Source organism: Culex pipiens, chromosome 1 (genome assembly GCF_016801865.2).
Source record: "Culex pipiens pallens isolate TS chromosome 1, TS_CPP_V2, whole genome shotgun sequence".
Classification (NCBI taxonomy): Eukaryota; Metazoa; Arthropoda; class Insecta; order Diptera; family Culicidae; genus Culex; species Culex pipiens.
Genome location: NC_068937.1, coordinates 5,213,766 through 5,240,603, shown reverse-complemented (window position 1 = coordinate 5,240,603; position 26,838 = coordinate 5,213,766). Strand labels below are relative to the sequence as shown.

General features: G+C 33.4%; 1 protein-coding gene across 1 annotated transcript in view; it reads left to right on the top strand.

The window, feature by feature from the left end:
• The window catches only part of LOC120424026 (protein lava lamp-like), a 30,213-nt gene extending 11,777 nt beyond the window's left edge, over nt 1-18,436 (top strand). Inside the window, exons 5-9 of the mRNA XM_052706655.1 lie at nt 8-2,200; nt 5,698-7,257; nt 11,306-13,631; nt 13,688-13,966; nt 17,492-18,436. Coding sequence (XP_052562615.1) covers nt 8-2,200; nt 5,698-7,257; nt 11,306-13,631; nt 13,688-13,966; nt 17,492-17,595 — 6,462 coding nt within the window. The 3' untranslated portion in view covers nt 17,596-18,436. The remainder of the gene's footprint in view (nt 1-7; nt 2,201-5,697; nt 7,258-11,305; nt 13,632-13,687; nt 13,967-17,491) is intronic.
• The last annotated feature ends 8,402 nt before the right edge of the window (nt 18,437-26,838 follow it).

Genomic DNA, 26,838 nt, shown 5'->3' with positions numbered 1-26,838 from the left:
ATACAAGGACAAGAACAAGAAGCTGCAGATTGCGAAGAAGCTGGCGGGGGATGCGAAGAATTTGGGGAGGTTGGCGGGGGGGTTGTTGGCGGAGGTTGATGGGTCGAGCGGGTTGAGGGAGCAGATCATGGAGATGACGCACGCCCAGATCGAGAAGATCGAGCAGATTGAGCTGTTGAGGGAGGAGGTTGAGCGGAAGAGGGAGGAGATTGATGAGCTGAAGCGACACTTGGAGGCGAAGGCGGAGAAGAGTTCGTCGGATGATGAGCCGGAACTGTTGAAGGTGGAGCTGAACAGTAGGAATGATGAGATCAGGGAACTGAAGAAGGAGTTGGAGTCGTTGGCGGCGAGGAAGACGGTTGAGGTTGAGGAAGTTCAGTCGAGGTTGAAGGGAGCTGGCAATGAGATCGACATCTTGAAGGAGCTTGTGCAGGAGCAGAAGCAGCAGCTGATCGATACGTACCAGGAGCACGAGCACGACATTGCCGGGAAGCTGAAGGAGATCCAGAACTACGAGAACGAGGCGAAGCAGATGAGGGAGGAGATCGAACGACTCAGCCGGCTCGTCGAGCAGAACTCGGAGCGGTTTGACGAAGCGATGAAGCAGCAGCTGGAGCAGCTTCAAGAACAGCAGGACGAGATCAGCCACAAGCAGGAGACGATCGACACGCTGAACGCTCAGATCATCGACCTGTACAAGACGATGGAGGAGAACGCGAATCGGGTGATCGAGAAGGAGGACGAGCTGCAGTACCTGCAGGAACTGCTCGACGCCAAGAAGGACGAGGTCGAAACGCTGCATCAACAGCTGGTCGAAGTCCGGAAGCAGCTGGAGTCAGCTGAACGTCGACTTCAGGAAGCACTAGCAACTCCAGCGGTTGACGAAGGTCGCGTGCAGGAACTCGACGCCAAGAACAAGGAACAGCTGGAGAAGCTCAAGAAGTTCGCCGCCAACCTGAAGAAAAAGAACGTCCAATGCCAGGAGCTGGAAGACAAGCTGGCAAAGGCTCAACAGGAACTCGAGGAGGCCAAGCAAGCTTCCCCCTCCGACGACCTTCGCGAAGAGAACGAACAACTCTCGCAGAAGATGCACCACCTCAACAACGAACTCCACAAGCTTCTCCAGCAAAAGTACACGCTGGAAACAAGCGGACAGCAATCCCAGCACGACCTCCTAACCCTTCAAGAAAAGTACCAGCAACTTGAAGATCGCGTCCAGCAAGGCGAGTCAAAGCTACAACAAGTCGCGTACCAACTCGCAGAAAAGCTCCAAGAGTTCCAAACCGTCAGCGAAGACCTCGCCTCCAAGAACGTCAAAATCGAAAAGTGCAAAGCCATCATCAAAGAAAAAAACAAGGAGATCCAGCGCCTCCAAGAGCACGAACGCAAAACCGCCTACCTCGAGGACGAGATCAAAATGTCCCAAAGCAAACTCGAGGACTTCCACAACCAAACGCTCCAACTCGGCCGCCTCAAAGCCGACAAGGAAGACCTCAACGCCGCCCTCAAAGCCGAATCCGAAAAAGTCCGCCAACTCGAGCTCGACCTCGAACTCGCCGACGAGCAGTCCCGCAAGCTGCGCGACCAAATCGCCAAGCTCGAGCGCGGCATCTCCCTCGTCGAGCAGCGCCGCAACTCGCTCGAGCGCCAGAAGAAGCTCCTCGGCGAAGCGCTCGACGAGCGCACCCAAGAGTACAGCGAGCACGAAGATGAACTCATGCGCAGGTTGGCGAACCTGACTCAGCACGACGAGGCGATCGAGCACAAGCTTAAAGAAAAAGAGGACGAACTGCTCGAGCTGGGTGAAACGCTGCGGGACGTTGAGCATCAACGCGATCAGCTGCAAACCCGCTTGAACGATTTAGAGAGGCAAGCCGCGACGCACGAGGAAGCAACCCGCCGATCGGCGGAGCTCGAGAGTGATAACTTTGGGTTGGGGCAGCAGGTGGCGGCGCTGCAAGCGGAGGTGAAGAGGGTGCAGGGGGAGGCGGAGGGAAGGGTGGCGGAGAAGGACAGCGAAATTGATCAGCTGGAGGTGGAGTTGACGAATCAGCTGGCGAAGATCGAGAACGAGAGGAAGCTGCTGCAGGAGGGACTGGAGCGGGCGAGGGATGAGAATGTTGATTTGAGGGATGAGGTGGTGCGGTTGCAGGAGAATGTGAACTCGTTTGAGCAGACGAGGGCGGATTTGGAGAAGGAGGTAATGTTGATTTTTAAAATACGATTTTTTTGTAAAAATTAAAATTGAAAATATTTTTAAAACGTTTTGTCACCTTAAGAAAAAAAACCAAAACAATCAAAGCGGCCAGCCCTACTGCGTTGTGTTTACCGCAGAGAGGATTCTGAGAACGGAACACATTTCCCAAACTCTGCAGGGGAGGAAGGATGCGTGGACATACCGTACCAAACGCTCTCCGAATAATGACCGAAAAAAATCTACAAAATTAACAAAATACGCTAAAAAGATCTACAAACATTTAAAAATATTTAAGACTATCTAAATTTACGAAAAGTAAAAAATACAAATTTTGCAAAATTTATCAAATTGTTCAAACATTCTAATTTACAAAATTTACCAAATTTTACGAAATATACAAATTTACTTCATTTACTAAATAAAAAAACATATTTACAAATTTATTCAATTTACAAAATAAATAATAATTGTAAAAAATCTAATTTAAAATTTTAAAGAAAATTTACAATTTTATCTAAGTTTACCGAATTTTGAATTTACAAATTTAACAATTTACCAAATTAGCAAAAATCACCACATAAACACAATTTACCAAATCTACAAAATTGAAAAATCATACCATGTTTCCAATATTTGTTTCATTTATCTCATTTACGAATTTTACCAAATTTAACAATTGTACCAAATTTTCAATATTCACGAATTTAAAGATTTCCCTGGTTTACAAAATCAATCAAGTTAATTCAATTTACATAATTTACATTTAAAAAAATGCAAACTTTGCATAATTTAAAAGTTTTGGCAAACATTTACGGGAAGTTGATTTTTTTGCGAACTATCACTTGACAGTATTTCTAAGGTTTCTGGAGTCATTTTGTTTTGAAGAAAACGTCATCCCGTTTCCACCAGAAACATTTTTTATTAAAAAAGGCTATTCATGTTGTTTAAATGTTTTTAAATTTGAGTTTTTGATTTTATGAATTTATAAATATCCAAATCCAGAAAGTAAACTAAACATTTTCGAACATTCAGATTTTATATATTTTGCAGAATTTAAATTTTTAAATTTATCTAAAAATTTACAGTTAAAAACATTTAAATTATAAGAATTTGTTTTAAAATGTAATTTTTTATATTTTTTCTGATTTTGGAATTTATTTTAATAATAAAGAATTTCTTTAAAAAAACGATTTTTTTTTGTTTTTTTTTTTATTCAAAAAACCATAATTTATAAGAATTATAAAAATTTGAGTTTTTATGATTTAAAAAAATGCCATAATTTCAGGGTATAATCACTTTTTAACACTTTTAACATCTTAAACATGTTTTACAATGTTTATGATACCAGTATGTTTAACAATATTACTTTTAACCAATTTTAGAATAGAAATAATTGAAGTAAAGCATTTTTTTACATTCAAATCTGGGAGTTTTAGAATATTTTTTAATTTTATAAATTTTGTGAAATTTAATAATTTTGCATAAAATCTGATTTTATTTAGCTATTTTAAGAAATTTAAAAAAAGTATCAGATTTTTAAATTTCAAATTTTTTTATTTTTTTTAAAGTTTAATGGTTATTAAACATCTTAAGAACTTTTCAATATTGAATTTTCTAAAAAAAATATTGAACTCTTAAAAATTTTACCACCTTCATTTTTTTCGATTTTAAAAAAATTGACCCTTTTCAAACAGTTTCAACAATTTGAACAATTTTATGAATTTTTACTTTATCGAGAATTTTAACAATTTAAACAATTTCAAAAATTGATAGATTTTTTTCAACGAATTTTAAAAAGTTTGAATAATTTTAAGAATTTTAAAATGTTTAGGAATTTTACGACTGCTAAACTTTAAAAATTTATGAAAATTAGAAAAATAAACATAACAAATTTTAAGATTTTTTCTAAAATTAAAGATTTTTTAACAAGTTAAAGATTTTCCAAGATTTTTTACGGATTTTTTTTTTAATTTTTTAAGATCTTAAGGGTTGTTGTTTTCTTATTCCAATATTGTAACAAAAATCTTGGTGAAAAAGTTCCGGTTGATGTGCCCGTTAAAGAAATTTGAGAACTTGAAGAATTTTTCGGAAGTTCAAGAATTTTCCAAATTTTAAGATTACGGATATTTTTGTGCTTTTTTAGTTTTTTTTTGCGAATTTTGAGATTTTTTATGATTTCAGAATTTTTTTTAATCTTGATGACAAGATTTCAGGTATTTGGAAATATTGAAATACTCAGGATTTTAATGATTGTTTTTTAAAGTTTAATAATTTTATAAATTTAAAAAATGAAAGATTTTTTGAGAATTTTGATGAATTTTCATTTATTCATTTCTCGTATGTTTGGCAGGTTAAGCACTCGCTCCTAACTCCATCCAATTTGCTGATTTTCACTATTTAAACAACTTATTTTGTAAAACTGTTGATAGAAACATGCTTGCTCACTTCCTATTGAGCTATTTATCACTCGATTTCTGTTGGACTGAGCTGAAATTGAACGTCAAAGTGATGATATGGCAACACTAGAAATCACGATGGAGTTAGATGCTGTTCACCTATTTAATTTATTTATTTTTTCAGGATTTTAATAATGTTAAGAATTGTATATATTTTTTAATTTTCTAAATGTTTAGAGAAAGATTTTTTTTTGAATTTTAAGAATTTTAGACAATTTTTTTTAACTTTAAGCAATTTATATTTTTTCTTTTTTTTTTAAAGAATTTTGAGAATTTGAGCAATTTTGAAAATTTAAAGATTTTTTTGAATTTTGATAATTTTAAGAATTTTGATAATTTTAAGAATTTTGATAATTTTGAGAATTTAAAGAATCTGAAGAAATTTGAGAATTTTGGGAATTCAAAGAATTTTGGGAATTTAAAGAAATGTGAAATTTTAAAGAATTTTGGGAATTCTTTAAATTAAGAATTTTAAATATTAAAAAAAATAATTTTAACATTTGAAAGATTTTGTATATTTCAAGAATTTAAACAGTTTTGGACATTCAAAGAATTTTTAAAAATTTGAGAATTTAAAGAAAGTAAACAATTTTTAGAATTTAAAGAATTTTGAGAATTTAAAGAATTTTAAGAATTTTGAGTATTTAAAGAATTTTGGGAATTCGAAGAATTGTAAGGATTTAAAGAATTTTGAGAATTTGAAATAATTTGAAAATTTGAAGAATTTTGAGCATTTAAAGAATTTTAAGAATTTTATTTTTTAACTTAAAGCAATTTATTATTTTAAATAATGGATTTTTTGATGATTTTTAGAATTTTATATATATATATAAAATTTGTATAATTCATAAAATTCATAAATTATGAATTTTATTTATTTTATAAAATTTATTAATTTTGAGAATTTTAGAAGTTTTAGAACATTACAAATATTCTTAATTTTTTAAATACTTGAAGAGAGGACTCTCAATATTTTCAAATCCAACGATCGTTTGCAACAATTAAAGTGAAAACTCAGACTAACTTTTTCCAATCCTTTTTCAGGTAACCTGGCTGCGAATGCAAAACGAAAGCCTGACCCAGGACAGCAACGAGCTGCAAGAGCTGCGGATGCAGATCGTGCAGGACCAGACGGAGCTGGAGAACCTCCGCGGTCAGTGCGAGACCCTGGTGCAGAACCACCAGTGCGAGATCCAGGCGCTGAAGCAGCAGATCGCCGACATGGAAGCGATCCGGACGCAGCTCAGCCAGAACCAGACCGACGACCAGGTGCAGGTTCAGAACGAGATGCGGAAGCTGAAGGGTTTGCTGGAGCTGAAGGAGGAGGAGATTTTGGGGTTACGAGCTGGGAAGCTGCAAGCTGACGGGGATTTGGAGGAGTTGAAGAGGCAGCTGGAAGCGCTGGAGCAGAGTTTGAAGAGGGATGAAGCGCTCGAGCAGCAGCTGGAGAAAAAGAGTTCCGAACTGGAAGCGATGAGCAAGCAGCTGTTCCCTACCATGCAAGCGGAACCTATTGCTGGAACGTCTCAGTTCTTTGCTGGTCAGCCGGAATCTACTGCCATCTCCCTGTTCGACTCCGCTGGTGATGGTTGGGGATGGGACGAACCCGTCGTAACCCAGCAAGCTCACCAGGAAGTTTCGGCAGTTCCGGAAGTCGACGAAGTCGGCCAACTCCGAGCTCAAATTGAAGAGTTGCAAGCGAAGCTTGCCGCGATCACCGATCACGACGACGAGTTCCACCAGCTAAAGGACGAGCTGGACATCCTGCGAGCGCAAAATTCCTCGCTCAGCTACGAGATCGCCGAGAAGGCTTCCAAGCTGAAGCACATTGCCGCGACGCTGCAAGCCGAGCAGCTGCGAGCGAGCGTGCTCGAAGAGCAGCTGGAGAAGTGGGAAGCCGATTCGGCTGCTCCGTCGGTGTCCTCCTTCTTCACCGACTCGACGGCGCCGGTGTTTGAAGAGCTGGTGGTGCCGAAGGTGACCTACCAGTGCAAGCCGAGCGTGTCGGTCGAGGAACCGATGTTTGCTACGGCCGTCGCTGGGTCACAGCATGCGGCACCCAGCCAGGACTGCGCGGTGGACGAGGAGTTGGCCAAGTTGAAGGCGGCGAGCGTGGAGCAGTGCCAGCGGATCGAGGATCAGGTGAGGCAGCTGCTGCAGCTGCAGGAGCTGAACGGAAGCTTGCAGCAGAAGCTGGAAGAGCAGAACGAGGTTGTTGGGGAACTTAGGCGGGAGGTGGAGAAGCTGTTGGAGACGAATCAGCAACAGAAGCAGCAAGAAGATCAACTAAAGCAGGAGATCGAGAATCTAGTGCAGACGAAGCAGCAAGGCGACAACCAGATAAGTCAGCTACGACAAGAAGTCGAGAGACTGCTGGAAGAAAACACCAGACAACAGCAACTGAAGGAGACTGAACTTGAGCAACTTAGAGCGTCGAACCAGCAACATCAAGACAACCAGGTGGGCTCGCTACGGCAAGAGGTCGAACAACTCAGCACCACAAATCAACAGTTCCTAGCAGAGCAGAAGAGCTTGAAGGAAGCCCTGAACAGCCTGCAGCAGCACAACGAGTTGGAGCAGACGAGGACGGATTTGGAGAGAGAGGTAAATGTGTGTATTATTTTTCAAAATATTTAAATCTTAAAATTACAAAACATAACATAAAATTTGCTAATTTTTCCAAATTTTACCAAATTGATCACTGATCTTTCAATATATTTTATCTACAAATTTATAGAAATAAGATTTCTGTATATTTACTAGACTAATTTTTGTTAAAAAATCACTAACTTTACAAATTTAATAAAATATAAAACTTTAAAAATTTACTTGATTTTCTAATTTACCTGAATACAAGATATATAAAATTTGCCATTTTTACTTTATTTTCTGAACGAACAAAATTTCACAAATTTTACTATTTTTAATAAATTAACTAAGTTTAAAAAAAATACAAAATTTTTGAATTTTCAAAGACACAAACTTTAGCCATCTTACAAAAAAAAAACAATTTACTAGACTTACCTGTAAATTTAGTAATACAGCAGCTAAATTTCTTAAATTAACTTATTTTACAAATATTACTATTTTTTAATTTCAAAACTTTGTTAAACTACTAAATTTACCTAGTTATACAATTTAATAAATTTGCAAAATTTACTTAATTTTTGAACTAATTAAACTTTTGTATTTTGAATAAATTAACTAACGTCACACAATTTTAATTTTCATAAAATACAAACTTTAGCCATTTTACAAAATACGAAATTTCTACATATTACTACATTTAGTAAAAAAAATAAAAACATAGAAAATTTACAATACGAAATTTGCCATAAATTTGGCACATAAATTATTGATTTTGGGAAAATTATGTTGTTGTCTGAACTAATTAAGTTTTACTAATTTTAAATAAATTAAAACTAAGCTCACAAAATTTACAACTTCTTTAATGTTTTCAAAAATACGAACTTCAGCCTTTTTACAAAAATAGGAAATTTACAAAATTTACCTTGATGCAGAATTTTGTTTGTATACAAAATTTACTTTATTTTCTAAACTAACAATGTTTACAAAATTTACTAATATTACACATATTACTAAATTCTAAAATTTATCATAATTGAGAAAATTTACGAAAATACAAAATTTACTAAAATTGTCCTGTATACTAAACTTTTTAAATTTGCTAAATTTACATTATTTTCTGAATTAACTAACTATAAATTACCAAAATTCACAAAATTTACAATTTAAAAAAAAAATAAAAAAATACATGTACTGATAAATACTATATTTACTAAAAATTCATTTAATTTACAAAATTTACCAAGTCTTGAAGTTTGCAAAAATAAAAAGTCCAATTTACTCAAAGTACAAAAAGTACTTATCTGCTATTGTAATAAATTACCTAAGTTCACAGAACTTACAAAGTTTTAAAAATTTTCAAAAAAAAAAACAAACTTTGGTCTTTTTATAAAAATAAAAAAAAAACTTACTTTATTTTCTTACATAACAAAATTCACAAAAAAAAATATTAGCTAACTAAATTTACAAAAATAAAAATACAAATCTTACTACTAAGTTTACCAAATTTACTAAAATCTTAAAATAGACAATAATTTAAAAATTTCCAAAAATGCTAAATTGATTTATTTTGATATATTTACAAAAATGCGAAATTTTGAAAATATCGAAATGTACCAAAATACGAAATTTCAAAAATGCTTAGTTAATTTTTGAAAAATATTGATTTACCATTAAAAAAATACTGAGTTTAACAAATTTACTTAAATCTCAAAATCAACAAAAATTTCAAAATCTGCAAAAAATTTAAATTTATTTATTTTGATTGATATAATTACAAAAATTCGAAATTTACAAAAATCAAAATTAAACAAATACTAAATTCACAAAAAACGAAATTTCCTAAATTTACAAAGAGCTTTTTTACTTAATTTGTTATATTTAATATGTTAGCAAATTCATTTGTTAACTAAATTCACAAAAACAAAATTACAAAAAAATCACAAATTTTACTGAGTTTAACAAATTTACTTAAATCTCAAAATTAGCAAAAATTTAAAAAATCTCAAATGTTAAAATTGACATATAAAATAATAAATAAATGACATATAAAATAATTATTCACAAAAAATCGAAATTTATAAAAACAAGAAAGTTACCAAAATAATAAACTACAAAAAACTAAATTTTCCTAAATTTGCAAAGAATTTTTTAAGCTGATTTATTATATATTTATTATATTTACAAAATTCATTTGTTAACTTAATTGTATTCTGAAATTACATAAAATTTTTTAGTCAAATTAATTCACAAAAACAAAATACCAAATTTATCGAATTAAAAACAAAAAACGAAGCCAAAATTCACAAATTTTACTGAGTTTGGCAAATTTATTTAAATTCCGAAATTCTACAGAATTTGAAAAAAAAAAAAATACAAAAATAAGAAATAATTTATTTTGATTGATATATTTACAAAAATACAAAATTTACAAAAATACGAAATGTACAAAAGAAAAACAAATATCCTTAATTTACAAAGAATTATTGTTTTTACCTAATTTATTATATTTAATAATTTACACAATTCACTATTTTACTTAAATTTGATAATATTACTGAATTTGATACATTTGACAAATTTACTAAATTTTATAAATTGACTAAATTTGAAAAATTGTCTGAATTTAATAAATTGGCCAAATTTGATAAATTGACTAAATTTTTAAAATTTCATAAATTTACTAAATTTGATAAATTTACTAAATTTGATAAATTTACTAAATTTGATAAATTTACTGAATTTGATAAATTTACTGAATTTGATAATTTACTGAATTTGATAAATTTACTATATTTAATAAATTGACTAAATTTGATAAATTTACTATATTTAATAAATTAACTTAATTTGATAAATTGACTTTATTTGATAAATTTTCAAATTTGATAAATTTACTAAATTTGATAAATTGACTTAATTTGATAAATTTACTAAATTTGATAAATTGACTTTATTTGATAAATTTACTGAATTTGATAAATTTACTGAATTTGATAAATTTACTGAATTTGATAAATTTACTATAGTTAATAAATTGACTAAATGCTGTTGATAAGGGAATCATCATTTGATCGTTGAAGCGTGAGACCAGTTGTGCTGATGGGATATTACGGTCCTGTTCAGCAACGGAGAAGGACAACCATGGGTGGTCTCTCATGCTCATGCTCATGCTATAGTTAATAAATTGACTAAATTTGATAAATTGACTTAATTTGATAAATTTACTGAATTTGATAAATATACTAAATTTGATAAATTGACAAAATATGATAAATTTACTATATTTAAAAAATAAACAAAATTTGATAAATTGACTTAATTTGATAAATTTACTAAATTTGATAAATTTACTTAATTTGATAAATTGACTTAATTTGATAAATTGACTAAACATGATAAACTTACTATATTTAATAAATTAACTAAATTTGATAAATTGATTTAATTTGATAAATTTACTAAATTTGATAAATTGACTTAATTTGATAAATTTACTAAATTTGATAAAGTGACTTAATTTGATAAATTTACTAAATTTGATAAATTTACTCAATTTGATAAATTTACGTAATTTGATAAATTTACTATATTTAATAAATTAACTAAATTTGATGAATTGACTTAATTTGATAAATTTACTAAATTTGATAAAGTGACTTAATTTGATTGATTTACAAAATTTGATAAATTGTCAAATTTACTAAATTGAAAAATTTGATATTTTTTTTAAATTTGATAAACTAAATAATTTTTTTCTGAATTAACAAAATACAAAAAAACTTTTAAATTAAAAAAATACTAAATTTGCCAATTTTAACTTACTATACTTATTTTGATAAATTAACTAAATCCAAATTTACTAAATTAGTAAATTATTAAAATTTACCAATTTAAAAATAAAGTTAATTTTGAAAATTTACATTCATATATTTTTTCCCAAATTTTCAAAAATACAAGATTCACAAATTTTACTTATTATACGAAATTTACTAATTTTACAAAAAAATAAGACTAAATTTACTAAATTAACTATGCTTAATAATTTTCCAACGAACCGTTACAGCAACTACAGCACGAACTGAGCAACCTAAAGCAACTCAACGAATCGCTCCAGCAAGATCGCGACACCTTCCTGCAGCTCCAAGACGAGCTGGACATTGTCCGCGCGCAGAACGCCTCGCTCCAGCAGGAACTCCAGGACAAATCCGACCGCATCAAGCGCCTAGCGAGCACCCTGACCGAAACGGAAGCCCGTGTCGGACAGCTCGAAGCAACGACGACGGCTTCGTTCTTTGGCGGGGTTGCGGCGCAACCAGCGGCGGAGGTCTTCGAGGAGATTATCCAGCCGAAGAAGGCGTTCCAGCTGGACGAGGAGGACTGCTGGGGAGGCGAGGAAGCGTTGCTCGAGGAGCAACACCAGCGCAAGTCGAGCGAGCGTGACGACTACATCCGGCAGCTGGAGCTGGAGAAGGAGCGGCTGCAGCAGGAGATCACGGAGCTGAAGGTCAAGTCGGGGAAGTTGCTGAAGAAGGTGAAGGAGTACAAGGCGAAGAGTGAGAGTCTGGAGCAGCGGAGGTCGGCCTCGATCGAGACCAGCGAGCTGGATCTGGCGATCCAGGAGGAGTTGAACGCGCAGGTAAGGGGGCTGGAGGGGAAGTTGAAGGAGGTTCAAGCGGAGCGGGAGTCGCTGCTTAAGCGGGTTGACGTGCTGACGGCGGCGAACGATCGGTTTGCCGAGATGAAGGAACGTCAGGACGGGCAGATCGAGGTTCAGCTGGCGAAGATCCGCGAGCTTAGCGGGAAGCTGCAGCAGCTGGAGGACTGGGGAGACGATAGTACGGAGAAGGAGGTGAAGCCTGCGGTGGTGGAAGCCGGTCAGGTTACAAGCGCGGAGGTGGAAGAGCTGAGGAAGGAAGTGGACGATCTACGCGTTGACAACGAGGAGTTGCAGGCACTGCTGGAGGAGGAGAAGGCGAACGTGGAGATCCTGGAGAAGCGAGTCGCGCAGAAGGACGGCGAGATCCAGGAGTTGATCGAGAAGATTGACGGGCTGTCGCAGGACTCGCGCACGATCAAGACCAGCCTGGAGAGTCTGAACCAGCAGAAGAGCCAGGAAACGGTCGAGCTGAGTCAGAAGTTGAAGGAGCTGATGGGTAGGAACACGGAACTTACCCAGCAGATCGAGAGCATGCGATCGGAGAGCTTGTTCCAGAACTCCGAGCAGGAAGTCAAGCTACAAGAGCAGGTTCAGCAGCTGAGCGCGCAACTTCAGTACAAGGAAGCGGAGATCGTACACCTGAGCGAGCGGATCGAGCAGCAAGCTCGGGAAGATCAGACGCAGTCGCTGGTGCAGGAGATCCTGGGCAAGAACCAGGAGATATCCGCGCTGAAAGCGCGCTTGCAGCAGCTACAGTCCGAACACCAGGATCTGCAGAGCAACCTGACGCTGCAGATCACGAAGGAACTAGCGGGAAGTCGTCCGGAGGACGACAAGAGCGCTAAGCTAGCAGAGCTGGAGCGAGCAAACCGGGACCTGCTGGAGGAGAAGCACCAGATGGAGCAGGAACTGCAAGTGCTGAACGATCAAGTGATCGCGAGCTTGGAGTTCGAGGATCGCATGAAGGGCATCGTCCTGGAACTGGACGCCAAGAACATCGAGATCGAAGCGCTCAAAGCTTCACTGGAGACGCTCAAGCAGAGCGCGGCGAGCTCGAGCAGTTCGGAACAGTCGACTCCTACCGCTTCCAAGGAGCAAGCTGGAGACGAAACCATCCGGAAGCAGCTTCAGAAGCTCCAGAAGGAGCGAGCCGATCTGGAAGCGAACTACCGGATCACGCTCGAGCAGCGGGACGCTCATTGGCAGCACGTGGTCGAGGAACGTGGCGCGCAGGTCGCGGAAAGCTGGAAGCAGCACGTAGACCTGCGAGAGGCCGAGTTCACCGTGATCGAGAAGAGTCTACGCGAGGAGATCGAGCGACTACAGAGTCAGAACCCAAATCCGCCGCAAGCGGCGGCGGAACCCGCCGCGATCGTGCAGATGAAGGAAGCGCTGGAAGCGCAGGAGCTGGAGATCGTGACGCTGAAGGAGCAGCTGGCGATCCGGAGTGCGGAGTACGCGCGGCTAGCCGCCCAGGTCGATCCGTTCGCGGTCAAGCACGCGATGAACATGGTCACGAGCGAACCGAAGCCGGTCGACAACGGCGACAAGGTGCCGCGATCGGAGCTGGAACTCGCGCTGTACATGATCTACCAGCGGGACATGCGCTGCGAGGAGCTGGAACTGGAACTCAGGAATCTTCTAGAAGAGCGGGACGCTCTCCAGTTGAGGCTGTCGAACGCGCTGCGACTGCAGGAGGAGTTCAAGCGGAAGTTCAACGCACCAGTCGGAGGTAAGTCCTAGGTTCTCTTTCGTCAAAAAACCCACTCAACCCTAATTATCTTCCAGAAGCTTCCGGCGACTCGAGTGACCTGTCCAAGACGACCACCCCGGAAAAATCCCTCCAGCAGATCGTGCAAGAGTCTGGAATCGGTGCGGCGACGACGACGACCGTTCCGGAGGAGCTGTCGAGCAAGCTGTCGGAGCTGCATTCGATTGGGCATTCGCGGGATAAGCGCCAGCAGGAGGATCGTCAGGAGCGGCACCGGCAGCTGGCGCTGATACAGCGCGATCTGGCCAACATGCCGCTGGAGGCGGCCGCCAGGATAACCGGGGGTAGCGTGGGAGGTGAGTTGGGATTTTTTTCGAAATATTTGAGTGGTTAGGTTAAAAAAATAAATAAAGTGTAAAGTCAGTCGATTTTTTTAGAATTTCGTATCAAATTCAAAATATTTAAATTTAAAAATTGTGGATTGTTTTTATAATTTGGCCATTTTCCAATTTTAAAAATGATGGATGCAAATATGTGATACGTGGAAAGAGTTAAGGAGCTATTACACTACGGCAAGCAAACAACCAAACACGCACTTTTTGACAGTTTGCCTGCTTTGTTTGTTTGCCTGGATTTGTTTGTACAAACGTCAGCCTGCATACATTTTGCCTTGTTAGCGAGTTTGCCGAAAGCTGTAATAGATCCTTTAGATGAATTAACAAACGGAGATATAATACTAATAAAATTAAAAGTAAAACAATATTTACAAAAATACTCAGTTCATATATCTTCATACATAAAAATAAAAAAAAAAATGAAAAAAAACTTTCAATCTTAATGACCTAAAAAGCATAGATTGTAAAAATCTGAAATTAAAAAAAATACCTCATATCGAAAAAACTAAAGATAAAAATCTGAAATATGAATTGACTCAAATTATGACATCTTAACATTTCAAATGTCTATATAATTTTTTTAATCTGACATAATAATATCCTAAAATATCAATATATCATACTCAAAAAAAAAAGTTGTACAATCTACGCTTTGCCTTTGCTTTTACGAATTTCTTCAAATGCTTCAGCATTTTTTTTTTTTGGTTCTACTACAATCTAATGCCTTCTTTCCTCTAAATTTAAAATGCAGGGAAAAAAATCCGAAATAAAAAAAAATCTCCAACAAAAATTATAACTTATATTCTTAAGTTTTAAATTAAAAATCCATAAACACATTTAAAAAAATAGTAAAAAAATGAATAAAAAGCTATTTAAAAAAAATAATTTCAAGAATCTTTCTAAAAAATATTTTGAAAATCTAAACTATTTTTAAATAGGCCGTTGCAAATATGTTTCAAAGTTTGGTCGAAAAATCGGGAGGCAAAAATTGTATTTTCCAAAACAAAATCTTTTTTGGAATTAGAAATCTAAACAACTCAAAACAATCGTGTATGTACCTATGTTGTGCATTAACAGTTTGGGATCGTTTAAAATATTTTCAATTTCTGAAAATATCAAAGCACAGAACAGCAAAAAAAAATTTCAATATTTTGGAAATTAATGAGACTTTAAAAAAATATTTACAACGGCCTAATAGATTAATTGAAAATCAAACTCACAAAAAAACAAAGTTCAGACTCGATTATGCAAATTTCCGGATTCCGAAGTTCTTGAAAAATTTAACTTCAGATAATCTTATTTGGATTGTTAGACTTGAAAATAAATTTGCAATGGCCTAAATTTAAAAAATTAAATCCAGGTATAAAAAATGTACTTAAATATCTATATAATTCTAGAATTTAAAGATTAAACATATTTTTTCAATAACAAAAAGTTAAAAAAATTGAAATTAAAAAAACTCTTAAAATCCATAAATTCTAGATGAGTTTAAAAACTTTGTTTTTAATCCGCAAATATGAAGGTAACATTTGTAGAAATTAAAATCATTAAATTGAATTATATACCTTTCAAAAAATAATTCTAAAATAAAAAAATAGAAAAATAATATTTAAATTAAGAAATATTAAAAATCTATGCTTTTAAAATGTTCAATCCAAAAATGTTTAAAGCCAATATTTTTTTGGTTCGCGCTCTAAACGTTTCCAAAATTTCAAAGAATTCTAAAATGCACCTTCAAATCGAAAACCCTCATAATCTTTTTTTACAAAATTAATAGCCTGTAATATTAAAAAAAAATAATAATATTATTTATCTAAATATTCAGCAATTCCACACGAAAACATAATTTTTCAAATAAAAAAAAAATCGAACGAGCCCAAAATTGGTGTTAGCAAAATAATTAGATCTGTATTGGTTTGTTTATATTATTTTTTTTTACTTTTATATTTTTGAAGAAGTTTTGACTTTTAACTTTTATGAAAATTATTATTTTTACGAATTTTAGGAAAGTAAGCTTTAATGTCATATTGAAGCATTTTGAATGGAAATTCAATTTTGACTACTTAATTAAATATTTTAATTTGAAGACTTTCAGATTTCAGGATTCGACGAGTATTTTTAAGAAATTTAAGATTTAAAAACAAATTTTAGTTTCTGAATTTTTCAGATTTTCAGATTTGAAGGCTTTTGAAATATTTGATCTTAAAAATTTAAAATATTTAGGGTTTGGATTTCAGGTTTATAAAACTTTGAAATTTTAGTCTTTTTTTTGTTTGCTCGATAGAGTGACCTACGCCGTGTTAGGGTGGTCCAAAAAATTGTAATATTCTTCGATTTTCGCAAAAAAATACAAATTAAAAAAAATCCATAACTTCGCGCCATTTTAATTGATTTGAGCTCGCTTGGATGCAAATAAAGGCTGATTAAAAAAGCTTTTAATTTCCGGAATTGAAAGACGCCACTTTTGGTAGCCATAAATTTCAAAATTTAAGTAATTTTTAGTTAAAAAAGTTGATTTGCCATCGAAAAATCTAGTTTTCTCATTCAAAACAGCATTTGACCTTTTCAAATGTCAGGTCAGGCTCAAATCAATTGAAATTGTGTGGAGTTTAATATGGTTTTTTTTTCAAAGGTGGTTTTTGCAAAAAAAAAACGCAAATGATTCTTTTTTGGACCACCCTAACATGGCAAACAACAAAAATCTTAATTTCAAAGTTTTATAAACTTGGAGTCTACCCTAACTATTATTTAAAAAAAACAAAAACTTAGAATTACAAAAATGAAAAAAAAAAATAATTCAAAGTTTGTCTTAATTCTGAAATACACGTCGAAATATTTCAAAATTAACAGTATACCATCCTGATATCTTAGTCTTCAAATTAAAATCTTCAAATAGGTAGTCAAAATTTCCACTCAAAAATCTTCAATTTATCAGAAAAGCTTACTTTCTTAAAATTCGTTAAAATAATTATTTTCTTAAAAGTTAAAAGTCGTATTCAAAAATATAACAGTCCAAAATAAATATCTGGTATTAAAAAATCTAAATATTTGAAACTCTAAAAATTCAAAATTAAAAAAAAATAACTCAAAACTTTAAAAGTTTAGGTTTGAAAATAAAAATAAAAAAGAACTATTTTTTTTAAACTTAAATTTTTTTAAAAAGTACTCTAAAAACTCAAAATTTAAATACAAACAACACTTTTAAATTTCGATTTCTAACCTAAAATTTCTTAGTTTCTGAAAAACTTTTTCAATATTATTAAATTCATTATTTAAAAATTACATTAAAATGAATGCAAAAATGCAAAACATCCTAAAATGAATAGAAAATAAAGACATGTATATAAAATATTTCCAAAATTTAAAATTAAATTCTTATTTATAAAATTTATTATTTAATTCTTTATCAATTCTGAGGCTTTTTCGATTTGTCGAAATTTAATTAAAATGCACAAATTTGTTTAATAAATTATTATTATTTTTCAGCACCCTCGGAATCGTCCTCTCCTAACCAGCAGCAGCACGCGCAACAGCAGAGCGCCTCGTCCGTACTAATCAACTGGATTTTGGGCAAAAAATCCGACACGTAGAAATATTGCAAACAAAATTAGATTAGAAAAAAATATAATAGGAACCAGTCGCATTGTGTCGCGTTTCCTTCATAGGCCAACAATATATTCCAATCACTGAAAAGGTGTGTTCTCCAACTTACAAAACAAAACAAACCCAGAAAAGCAGGACTAAACGAGAAAAATAGCTTAGCGAAAGAAAACAAAAGTGACCGGATGTTACTACGTGTTTATATAAGTGTTATATTTTTTGTGTTTTAGAGAGAGAGAGAGAGCGAAACGAATTTCACACGACACACATTCACAACTTTACGAATAGAAAACGACCCGAACTTCCTACTTTCCGAACTTCAGTGACTTATTTTGCCCCGAGTTTGGTAAAACCTTTGATTGACCACTGACAAGCGCTTTGAAATCTGTACTTTTTGTTTAATGTTGTTATTTTTTATCTCCAGCAACTCGCCCCGATCCTCGCCGAAGGGAAGAATGTCGCGAAAAAGTCTCAGAATTGGCGATGAAGCTGTGTGGAAAGAAGAATGAAGATCGGCTCTGGCAGAGTACCGAAACGATAGAAAACTGAGAAGTTTAGTAGGAAATATGAATAAAAGTTTTGAGGAGAAAATGCAACCGGAAGAGTCATTAGATAGTTTGATGATTAAAAAAACAAACAATTGAATTCCACTTACTTTTTTTTTTGTTTTTAATTTTGTGTAAATTGTGCATTTTTTTCTGTTTGGTTTTTGTACATAAAGCCACTTTTCCTAAATTCCTTTCTAGAAAATGTGTTTAAAAAATTGCACGTGTATTGTATTATCATTATCAGATGAATTTAAATAAAAGGTGTATCAATGACAAATATAAACTGCAATGGTGTAGCGTCATGTGCTTCGAAATTCCCTAAAAAAAACTAAAGCTATTTTTTAATATTTCACTGGTAAGGGATCGTTCTTGTACAACATTCCCAGCAATCGTCAAATCTCTGGACCAATACGATAAAGGGCGGGTAACCATATTGAAAGTTTGAACTTGTTGTTGCTTATTCTCATGCAAACCGTACCGTATTTTTTCTAAAAAGCTCAAATTTTCAAAATTTGCAATATCAAACGACCCGAACAGATGGTTATAACTAAATTCATGCCATTCCAATAACATTAGCAGTATTTGTGTGTTATGGAATATTCTTGCAAAATCCATTTTTGCATAAGAGTTCAATAACAGTTTATGTTATCATAACAAAATTTGTTATTGGTCTGATATTGGTTGAAAGCCAAAACAACTTTAGAATAACATTTTTTGTTATGGAAGAATACCTCCAACTGTTATTGGGATGATCGGATTAGTTGTTAAAATAACAAAAAATAATAACGAAGATTTGTTCGAAGAATAACTAAAAATGTTATTAGTCTGTTATTACAATAAAAATCTAATAGCGGCCTAGTATTTTCAATTATCAAAAATGTTATTCCCACGTTATTTCCGTCTGCTCGGGGATGCATTTTCAAACTATTAGAGTCCTTTTTTGGAAAATACAAAAAAAAAAATTACAAAATACTGTATTTTTCGCAAGTACTAAATTTTAACTAACATGAAATATGGGTATCGAACGATGAAACATTTGGATGCCTTTTAAATTTTTGTATACCCGAGCAGACGGAAATAACTTTGGAATAACATTTTTTTGATATTTGAAAATACTAGGCCAATAACATTTTATGTTATTTATAACAAGATTTGTTATTCATCGTTATGATTTTTTTGTTATTGGATTATTATTGTTATAACAGACTAATAACATTTTTAGTTATTCTTCGAACAAATCTTTGTTATTATTTTTTGTTATTTTAACAACTAATCCGATCATCCCAATAACAGTTGGAGGTATTCTTCCATAACCAAAAATGTTATTACCATGTTGTTTTGGCTGTCGACCAATATCAGACCAATAACAAATTTTGTTATGATAACGTAAACTGTTATTAAACCCTTATGCAAAAATTGATTTTTCAAGAAGATTCCATAACACTTTCTGTTATTTTAACAGTATTTGTTATTGAAATGGCATGAATTTTGTTATAATCGTCTGCCCGGGTAGTTGTTTTTGGAAAATACTGAATTTTTTACAAAATATTGTATTTTTTGAAAACATTAAAATTTTATTTTTTTTAATTTAAATATTAAAAAAAAAGGTTTTCCCGGGCAGACGGTAATAACAAAATTAATAATATTTCAATAACAAATCCTGTTAAAATAACAAAAAGTGTTATTATTTTATCCTGAAGTTCAACTTCAAGAAGAAAAAATAATAACAGTTTCTGATAAAATAACAAAATTTGGTATTGAAGTGATATTATATTGAAAATGTTTAATAACACGCTAATAAGAGGAAATGTTATACATTTCAAAAACTCTCCTAATAACAAAATTTGTTATTCGTTCGGTATACTTACTTAGAAATAAAATTACCATAAATCGCACAAATGGAAAAGTTTCTAAGTGTCCATAACACAATCTGTTATTATTTTTTCTTTTATTAAATATGTTTAGATCTTTGGGATAATTCTGTCTAATTTCGTCGAGGTCATTATTTTGGCCATGAAATGGGGTCCTTAAGCTAAAATTATTCTAAAAAGTTGAAATACCCCCTAAGGGACTTTGCTTAAATTGGCTAGAACTATGGGATAATTTTGACCAATTTCGTCGGGGTCATTATTTTGGCCATGAATTGGGGTCCTGAAATTATTCTGAAAAGTTGAAATTCTGAATGTTGTTTTTTTCTTAATTATTTGATATACCCTCTAAAGGACTTTGTTAAAATGGTTAGAACTATGGGATAATTTTGACCAATTTCGTCGGGATCATTATTTTGGCCATGAAATGGGGTCCTTAAGCTGAAATTATTCTGAAAAGTTGAAATTTTGAAAGTTGATTTTTTAATTATTTGATATACCCCCTAAGGGACTTTGCTTAAATTGGCTAGAACTATGGGATAATTTTGACCAATTTCGGCCGGATCATTATTTTGGCCATGAAATGGGGTCCTTAAGCTAAAATTATTCTGAAAAGTTGAAATTTTGATATATTTTTACAATAAACTTCAAAATTTCAATGAAAATTCGAGTGCAACCAGCTGAAATCAAATTAAAATACATTCTCCTGCGTTTAAAATCATTTTTAGCATGTTTGGGTTTATTAAAAAATCTTAAGATTTTTTGAAAATTTTCGATGCAAAATCTTTTTTTTCGATACAATTTTTGTTTTTGTCAGATCTTAGATTTTTTGAAAACTAATGATTGCAAAACATCTGAACTAGTGTAAAATGCATTTTAAAAAACTTTTTTCATTTAAATGTGAAGATTATGGCTTGTTATTTAAATTTTTATATTTTTTTATTTTTTTGCCCCCCCTTGACCTCGGCCAGGGCCGAGGGACAAAAACTTTTTTAAATATTTGCATCGGCCTAAAGGACTTTGTTTAAAATGGTTAGAACTATGGGATAATTTTGACCAATTTCGTCGGGGTAATTATTTTGGCCATGAAATGTAGTACTTAAGCCAAAATTATTCTAAAAAGTTGAAATTTTGAAAGTTGATTTTTTGAATTTGATATACCCCAAGGGATTTTACTAAAATTGGCTAGAACTATGAAATAATTTTGAACAATTTCATCGGGGTCATTTATTTCACCATAAAATGGGGTTTCAAGCTAAAATTAATCCGATAAAATTAACTTTTGAGAGTTCTTTATTTTTAAATTTTGTTATATTCCCTAACGGAATTGATTTATTTATTGAGAATTTTTGAAGAGTGAATAACAAAAACTGTTATTATTTTCCCAGAGCCAGGAAGTCGGAGCTGACGTTGAAGTTTGAGCTGGAGTGAGACCTCGAAGACTGCATCGGATTGAGGAAATTTTCAGCAACTTTTACTTGGAGTCGGAATCTGTGAAGTCGGGTATTTTTGGAGAGCTGAAGTCGTCGTTGACGGCATATCCTGCATACAGAGTCGGAGTTGTCTTCAAAGTATGGATTCAAAGTCGCTTGGAGGTACCCGATTCTGCAGCCCTGACTAGTACAGAGGAGTTATGGCAACTGCAGGTTTATTTTCAAATTACAAATAAACCAAAACAATAACTTTCTTTGTTATGAAGACATACCAGTTCAATAACATTTTTTGTTATTATGCTGCTCCACCTCTCCGCACAAAATAACAAATCTTGTTATTCCTTCGTGATTCCTTCTGTGTTATTGGTTTGTTATTGCAATAACAACATAATAACAGTTTAAGTTATTCTTCGAACACATCTTTGTTATTGATTTTTGTTATTTTAACAACTAATCCGATCATCCCAATAACATATTTCGATCTTCTCACAATATCAAAAACTGACCTTACCAAGTTATTTCCGTCTGCTCGGGTTTGAGGAGCAATTCCAGCCCAAAACAGGAATTTTTCAGGTACTTTTTTCTCGACCCTCTCCGATTTCAATGAAACTTTGTAGACATGTTATCCTAGGCATATATAAGCCATTTTTGTGTATATGGAGCCAGTTACACTCGATAATGACATTTGAGAAGGGCGTAAGGGTTATAAATATTTTTGTATTTTGTAATTTAAATATTGCTGTATCTCGAAGCCATTGCATCGTATCAAAAAGTGGTCAAAGACAAACTTGTAGGAAATTTGACGGTTTTTCCGAAAAAAATACACTGAAAGAAAAAAACACTCCACTTTAATGAGATTTTTTGATTTTTAAGTTTAAAAGTCAAATTTGAGTGTGAGCCCACGATTTTTTTTCGTTCAAAATTTTTGTGAAAATAGTCTAAGATGTTACAAAAAGACTCACGAAAAATGCAGGATGGAGCAACTCACCTGAAAAAATACAAAAATCATTTACTGAAACTGTTTTTTTGAAAAGTGCTCTAAACGTCAAAATTTTCAAAAACCGAACACGAGAGTCAATTCTCCAGACAATTTTACACAAAAGTCTCTATATTGACTATTATCCTAAGTCCAATCCTTGTGAAGTTACAGCGGGTTTAAAAATAAAAATGTTGAAAAAATAGGTTTTTTGATGGTTTTTAGCTATTTCTGTATGACAGACTTTATTTTTCAGTCTCGAAAATATTTTTACCGGAAAGCTCGTCCAATTTCCATAAGTTTGTCTTTGACCACATTTCGATTGGATGTATGGGTTTACAGTTATAAGCTTATTACATTGCTCATAACTGAAAACATGATATTTTTTCAGTGTAGTATAGTAACCTGTATACTTAATTAGCTTAATTAGCTTATATGTATGGGCTATCCAATTGAAATGTGGTCAAAGACAAACTTATGGAAATTGGACGAGCTTTCCGGTAAAAATATTTTCGAGACTGAAAAATAAAGTCTGTCATACAGAAATAGCTAAAAACCATCAAAAAACCTATTTTTTCAACATTTTTATTTTTAAACCCGCTGTAACTTCACAAGGATTGGACTTAGGATAATAGTCAATATAGAGACTTTTGTGTAAAATTGTCTGGAGAATTGACTCTCGTGTTCGGTTTTTGAAAATTTTGACGTTTAGAGCACTTTTCAAAAAAACAGTTTCAGTAAATGATTTTTGTATTTTTTCAGGTGAGTTGCTCCATCCTGCATTTTTCGTGAGTCTTTTTGTAACATCTTAGACTATTTTCACAAAAATTTTGAACGAAAAAAAATCGTGGGCTCACACTCAAATTTGACTTTTAAACTTAAAAATCAAAAAATCTCATAAAAGTGGAGTGTTTTTTTTATTTCAGTGTATTTTTTTCGGAAAGCCCGTCAAATTTCCTACAAGTTTGTCTTTGACCACTTTTTGATACGATGCAACGGCTTCGAGGTACAGCAATATTTCAATTACGAAATACAAAAATATTTAAAACACCTACGCCCTTCTCAAATGTCATTATCGAGTGTAACTGGCTCCATATACACAAAAATGGCTTATATATGCCTAGGATAACATGTCTACAAAGTTTCATTGAAATCGGAGAGGGTCGGGTACAACCGATTCCCTATTTGACATGGAATTGCTCTGAGAAAAATTTAGTTTTTCTACAAACAAAAACTCTAATGAGTGAAAAATCTTAAAAATTTCGCTTCGTTTGATGCCCTTATTTCAAATAATAAAAATTTGACTACTTTCGGAAAAATATGGTATTTTGTGAAAATTTTAATATCTTTCAAAAAGACCAGATTTGAAAATGCATCACAAATTTCGCTTCGTTTGATACCCATATTGCAAATTTGAAGATTTGAGAATTTTCGACAAAACACTGTATTTTGTGAATTTTGTTGGCATTTAAAAAAACTTTTATAAGGTGAAAAAGCATACAACATTTCGCTTTGTTTGACAAAAAAAAAATAACTCTAATAAGTGAAAAAGCGTAAAAAATTCGCTTCGTTTGATACCCTTATTTCAAATAATTAAAATTCGAGTGTTTTCAAAGAATACGATATTTTGTGCAAATTTTAATTAAAAATAAACAACTCTAATAAGTGAAAAAGCGTGAAAATTTCGCATCGCTGAATATCCATATTTCAAATAATAAAAATTTGAGTACTTTTGGAAAAATATGAAAATTTTAGTATTTTCGAAAAAAAAGACCAGATTTGAATGTGCATCACAAATTTCGCTTCGTATTAACCCTATTGCAAATTTGAAGATTTGAGTTTTTTCGAAAAAAATACTGTATTTTGTGATTTTTTTTGGTTTTTATAAAAAAACTTAAATAAGATGAAAAAGCATACAAAATTTCGCTTCTTTTGATATCCATCTAGCAAATTTTGAAAATTTTAGTATTTTCGAAAAATACGGTATTTTTTGAAAATTTTAGTTTTTTTTTACAAAATAAAAGTCTAATAAGTGAAAAAGCGTAATAATTTCGCTTGGTTTGATACCCATATTGCACATTTTGCGAATTTGAGTATTTTCGGAATAATATTGTATTTTGTAAAAAATTTAGTATTTTCCGAAAAAGACCAGATTTTAATATGCATCACAAACTTACTGTATTTTTGTGATTTTTTTTTTTGGTATTTAAAAAAAAACTGTGATAATGTGAAAAAGCATGCAACATTTCGCTTCGTTTGATATCCATATTGTAAATTTTAAAAAAATTGAGTATTTCGAGAAATACGGAATTTTGTGAAAATTTAAATTTAAAAAAACAACTCTAATCAGTGAAAAGCGTAAAAAATTCGCTTCGTTTGATACCCATATTTCAAACAATAAAAATTTGAGCAATTTAAGAAAAATATAGTATTTTGTGAAAATTTCAATATTTAAAAAAAAGACCAGATTTGAATATGCATCACAAATTCCGCTTCGATTGATAATATGGGTATCAATCGAAGCGAAATTTTTACGCTTTTTCACGTTTTAGTTTTTTTTAAACGCAAATTGAAGATTTAAGTATTTTCGCAAAATACGGTATTTTGTATTTTATAGTATTTTCCAAAAAAACATTAATAAGTTGAAAAAGCATACAACATTTTTCGCTTCGTTTAGTATCCAACGGAACATTTGAGTATTTTCGAAAAATATGGTATTTTGTGAAACTATGGTCCCCTTGGAACAAGCTGTCAAGTAGGACCTTTTCTGTCAAGAAGGGCCGGGAAGTTGATTTTTTTTAAATTGACTAAATCAAATTAAAATCAATTTTAAATCCTTTGCAGTCGTATAAAAGGTCATAGTTTTCAGAAAAAAATAAGCTCTTTCGTTGTGTACAATAACATTAGAAATTTAAGCTTAATTTTAGGACCCAATTTTGCGGGCTGGTCATTCAAAATGGACATGTTTTTTTTTTTTTTTTTTTTTTTTTTTTTTTTTTTTTTTTTTTTTTTTTTTTTTTTTCTTAATCTGTTTATTTGCTCAAAATTAAAATATTTACAAAAGTAAATAAATGGGGTTCTTTACATCATTCGCTGCGTCCATCTTGTCTTTGCTTATCCTGTAGTATCTTGGCTGCTGCTGCTCTTTTTTCTAGTATTAATTCATCTCGGTCGTCCCAGTATTTCGCAAATTCTTTGTCTATTATTAGCTTCCCTTTCTCGAATCGGAATGGTTTCTTATCACTTGGATAAGACGGTGGTCCCTCGTTTGTGTATGCTGGTTTTGGAGTTACTTGTTGTTTGTCTTCCACTCTTGAGCCACCAGACAACGGTTTGTCTGGCTGGGAAGGTGTCAAACACTCTACTAATACACTCGCGAATGAGCTAGCCTTTTTTGACGAGTTGGTTGGATTCTCTAGCACTTTTCCTCGATACTTACAATTTGCCTTTAAATGATCCTTTGAACCACACACGAAACATTTATCACTCAACCCTTCGTAGTAAATCCTTGCGTTTAATCCCTGAATCCTAACCTGAGCTGGTATCGCATCGATCACCTCCATAAACACTCCACGAACACCACTCCAAATTGGGAATCCAGTTTCCGCACCGTATCGCTCCCGATTCAGCTGTTGAACATTTCCGTATTTTTCCAGAACCTCCTTAATCCGATCATCCTCAACCTCCGGTGGTAATCCGAAAATACGAACATATTTCGATACGCCTCCAGCATCCGCTACCGTAACATCCGCCGCTGTTCCATCACTGTACGAAAACGTGGTTTTCGGACCTAACCTAGAAAAGGCTTCTCCCATTCCCTTGGCCGACTTGAACCGGACGTACAGGCTATGGTCTTCCCGGTACATCGCACTCAAGTCACTGCTGGTCCAACCTTGTTTCCGGAAGAACTGGAAAATTTCTGCATCCTTTGGTTTCCGGGAACCTACTCCGAAATGTATTCTCAGAGTGAACTCTTTCCGTGGTTCCATTGTTTCTCGATAAAAATCAAATGACCTTGAACTGAAGCTGTGCACTGACACGCACGTCTGATTCCAGCGCTGTCTGGAAGACAACTGTTCGAAAATCAAAACTATATTTTAAGAAGACAATTCTGAGCGATTTGGTGTCTTCGTCAAAGTTGTTGATTATGATAATGACTTTTAAGTAAATATAGGTACACGGAAATAAAATTTCACAATATTTTTATAAGAGTAAAAGTTGAATTCCCATAATATGTATTTTGAATTTCCGAGTTTTTTTTATTTACTTACTTTTAACGTCAAATTCGAGTTCTGCGGCCCCATTTAAGGGGTTATATACATGTAAATCGGCTAAAATGTCAGAGGTTGGTTTGAGCACACACTTAAACTTTTTTCAAAATCTGTTTCCAGGGCATTAAAATATACAT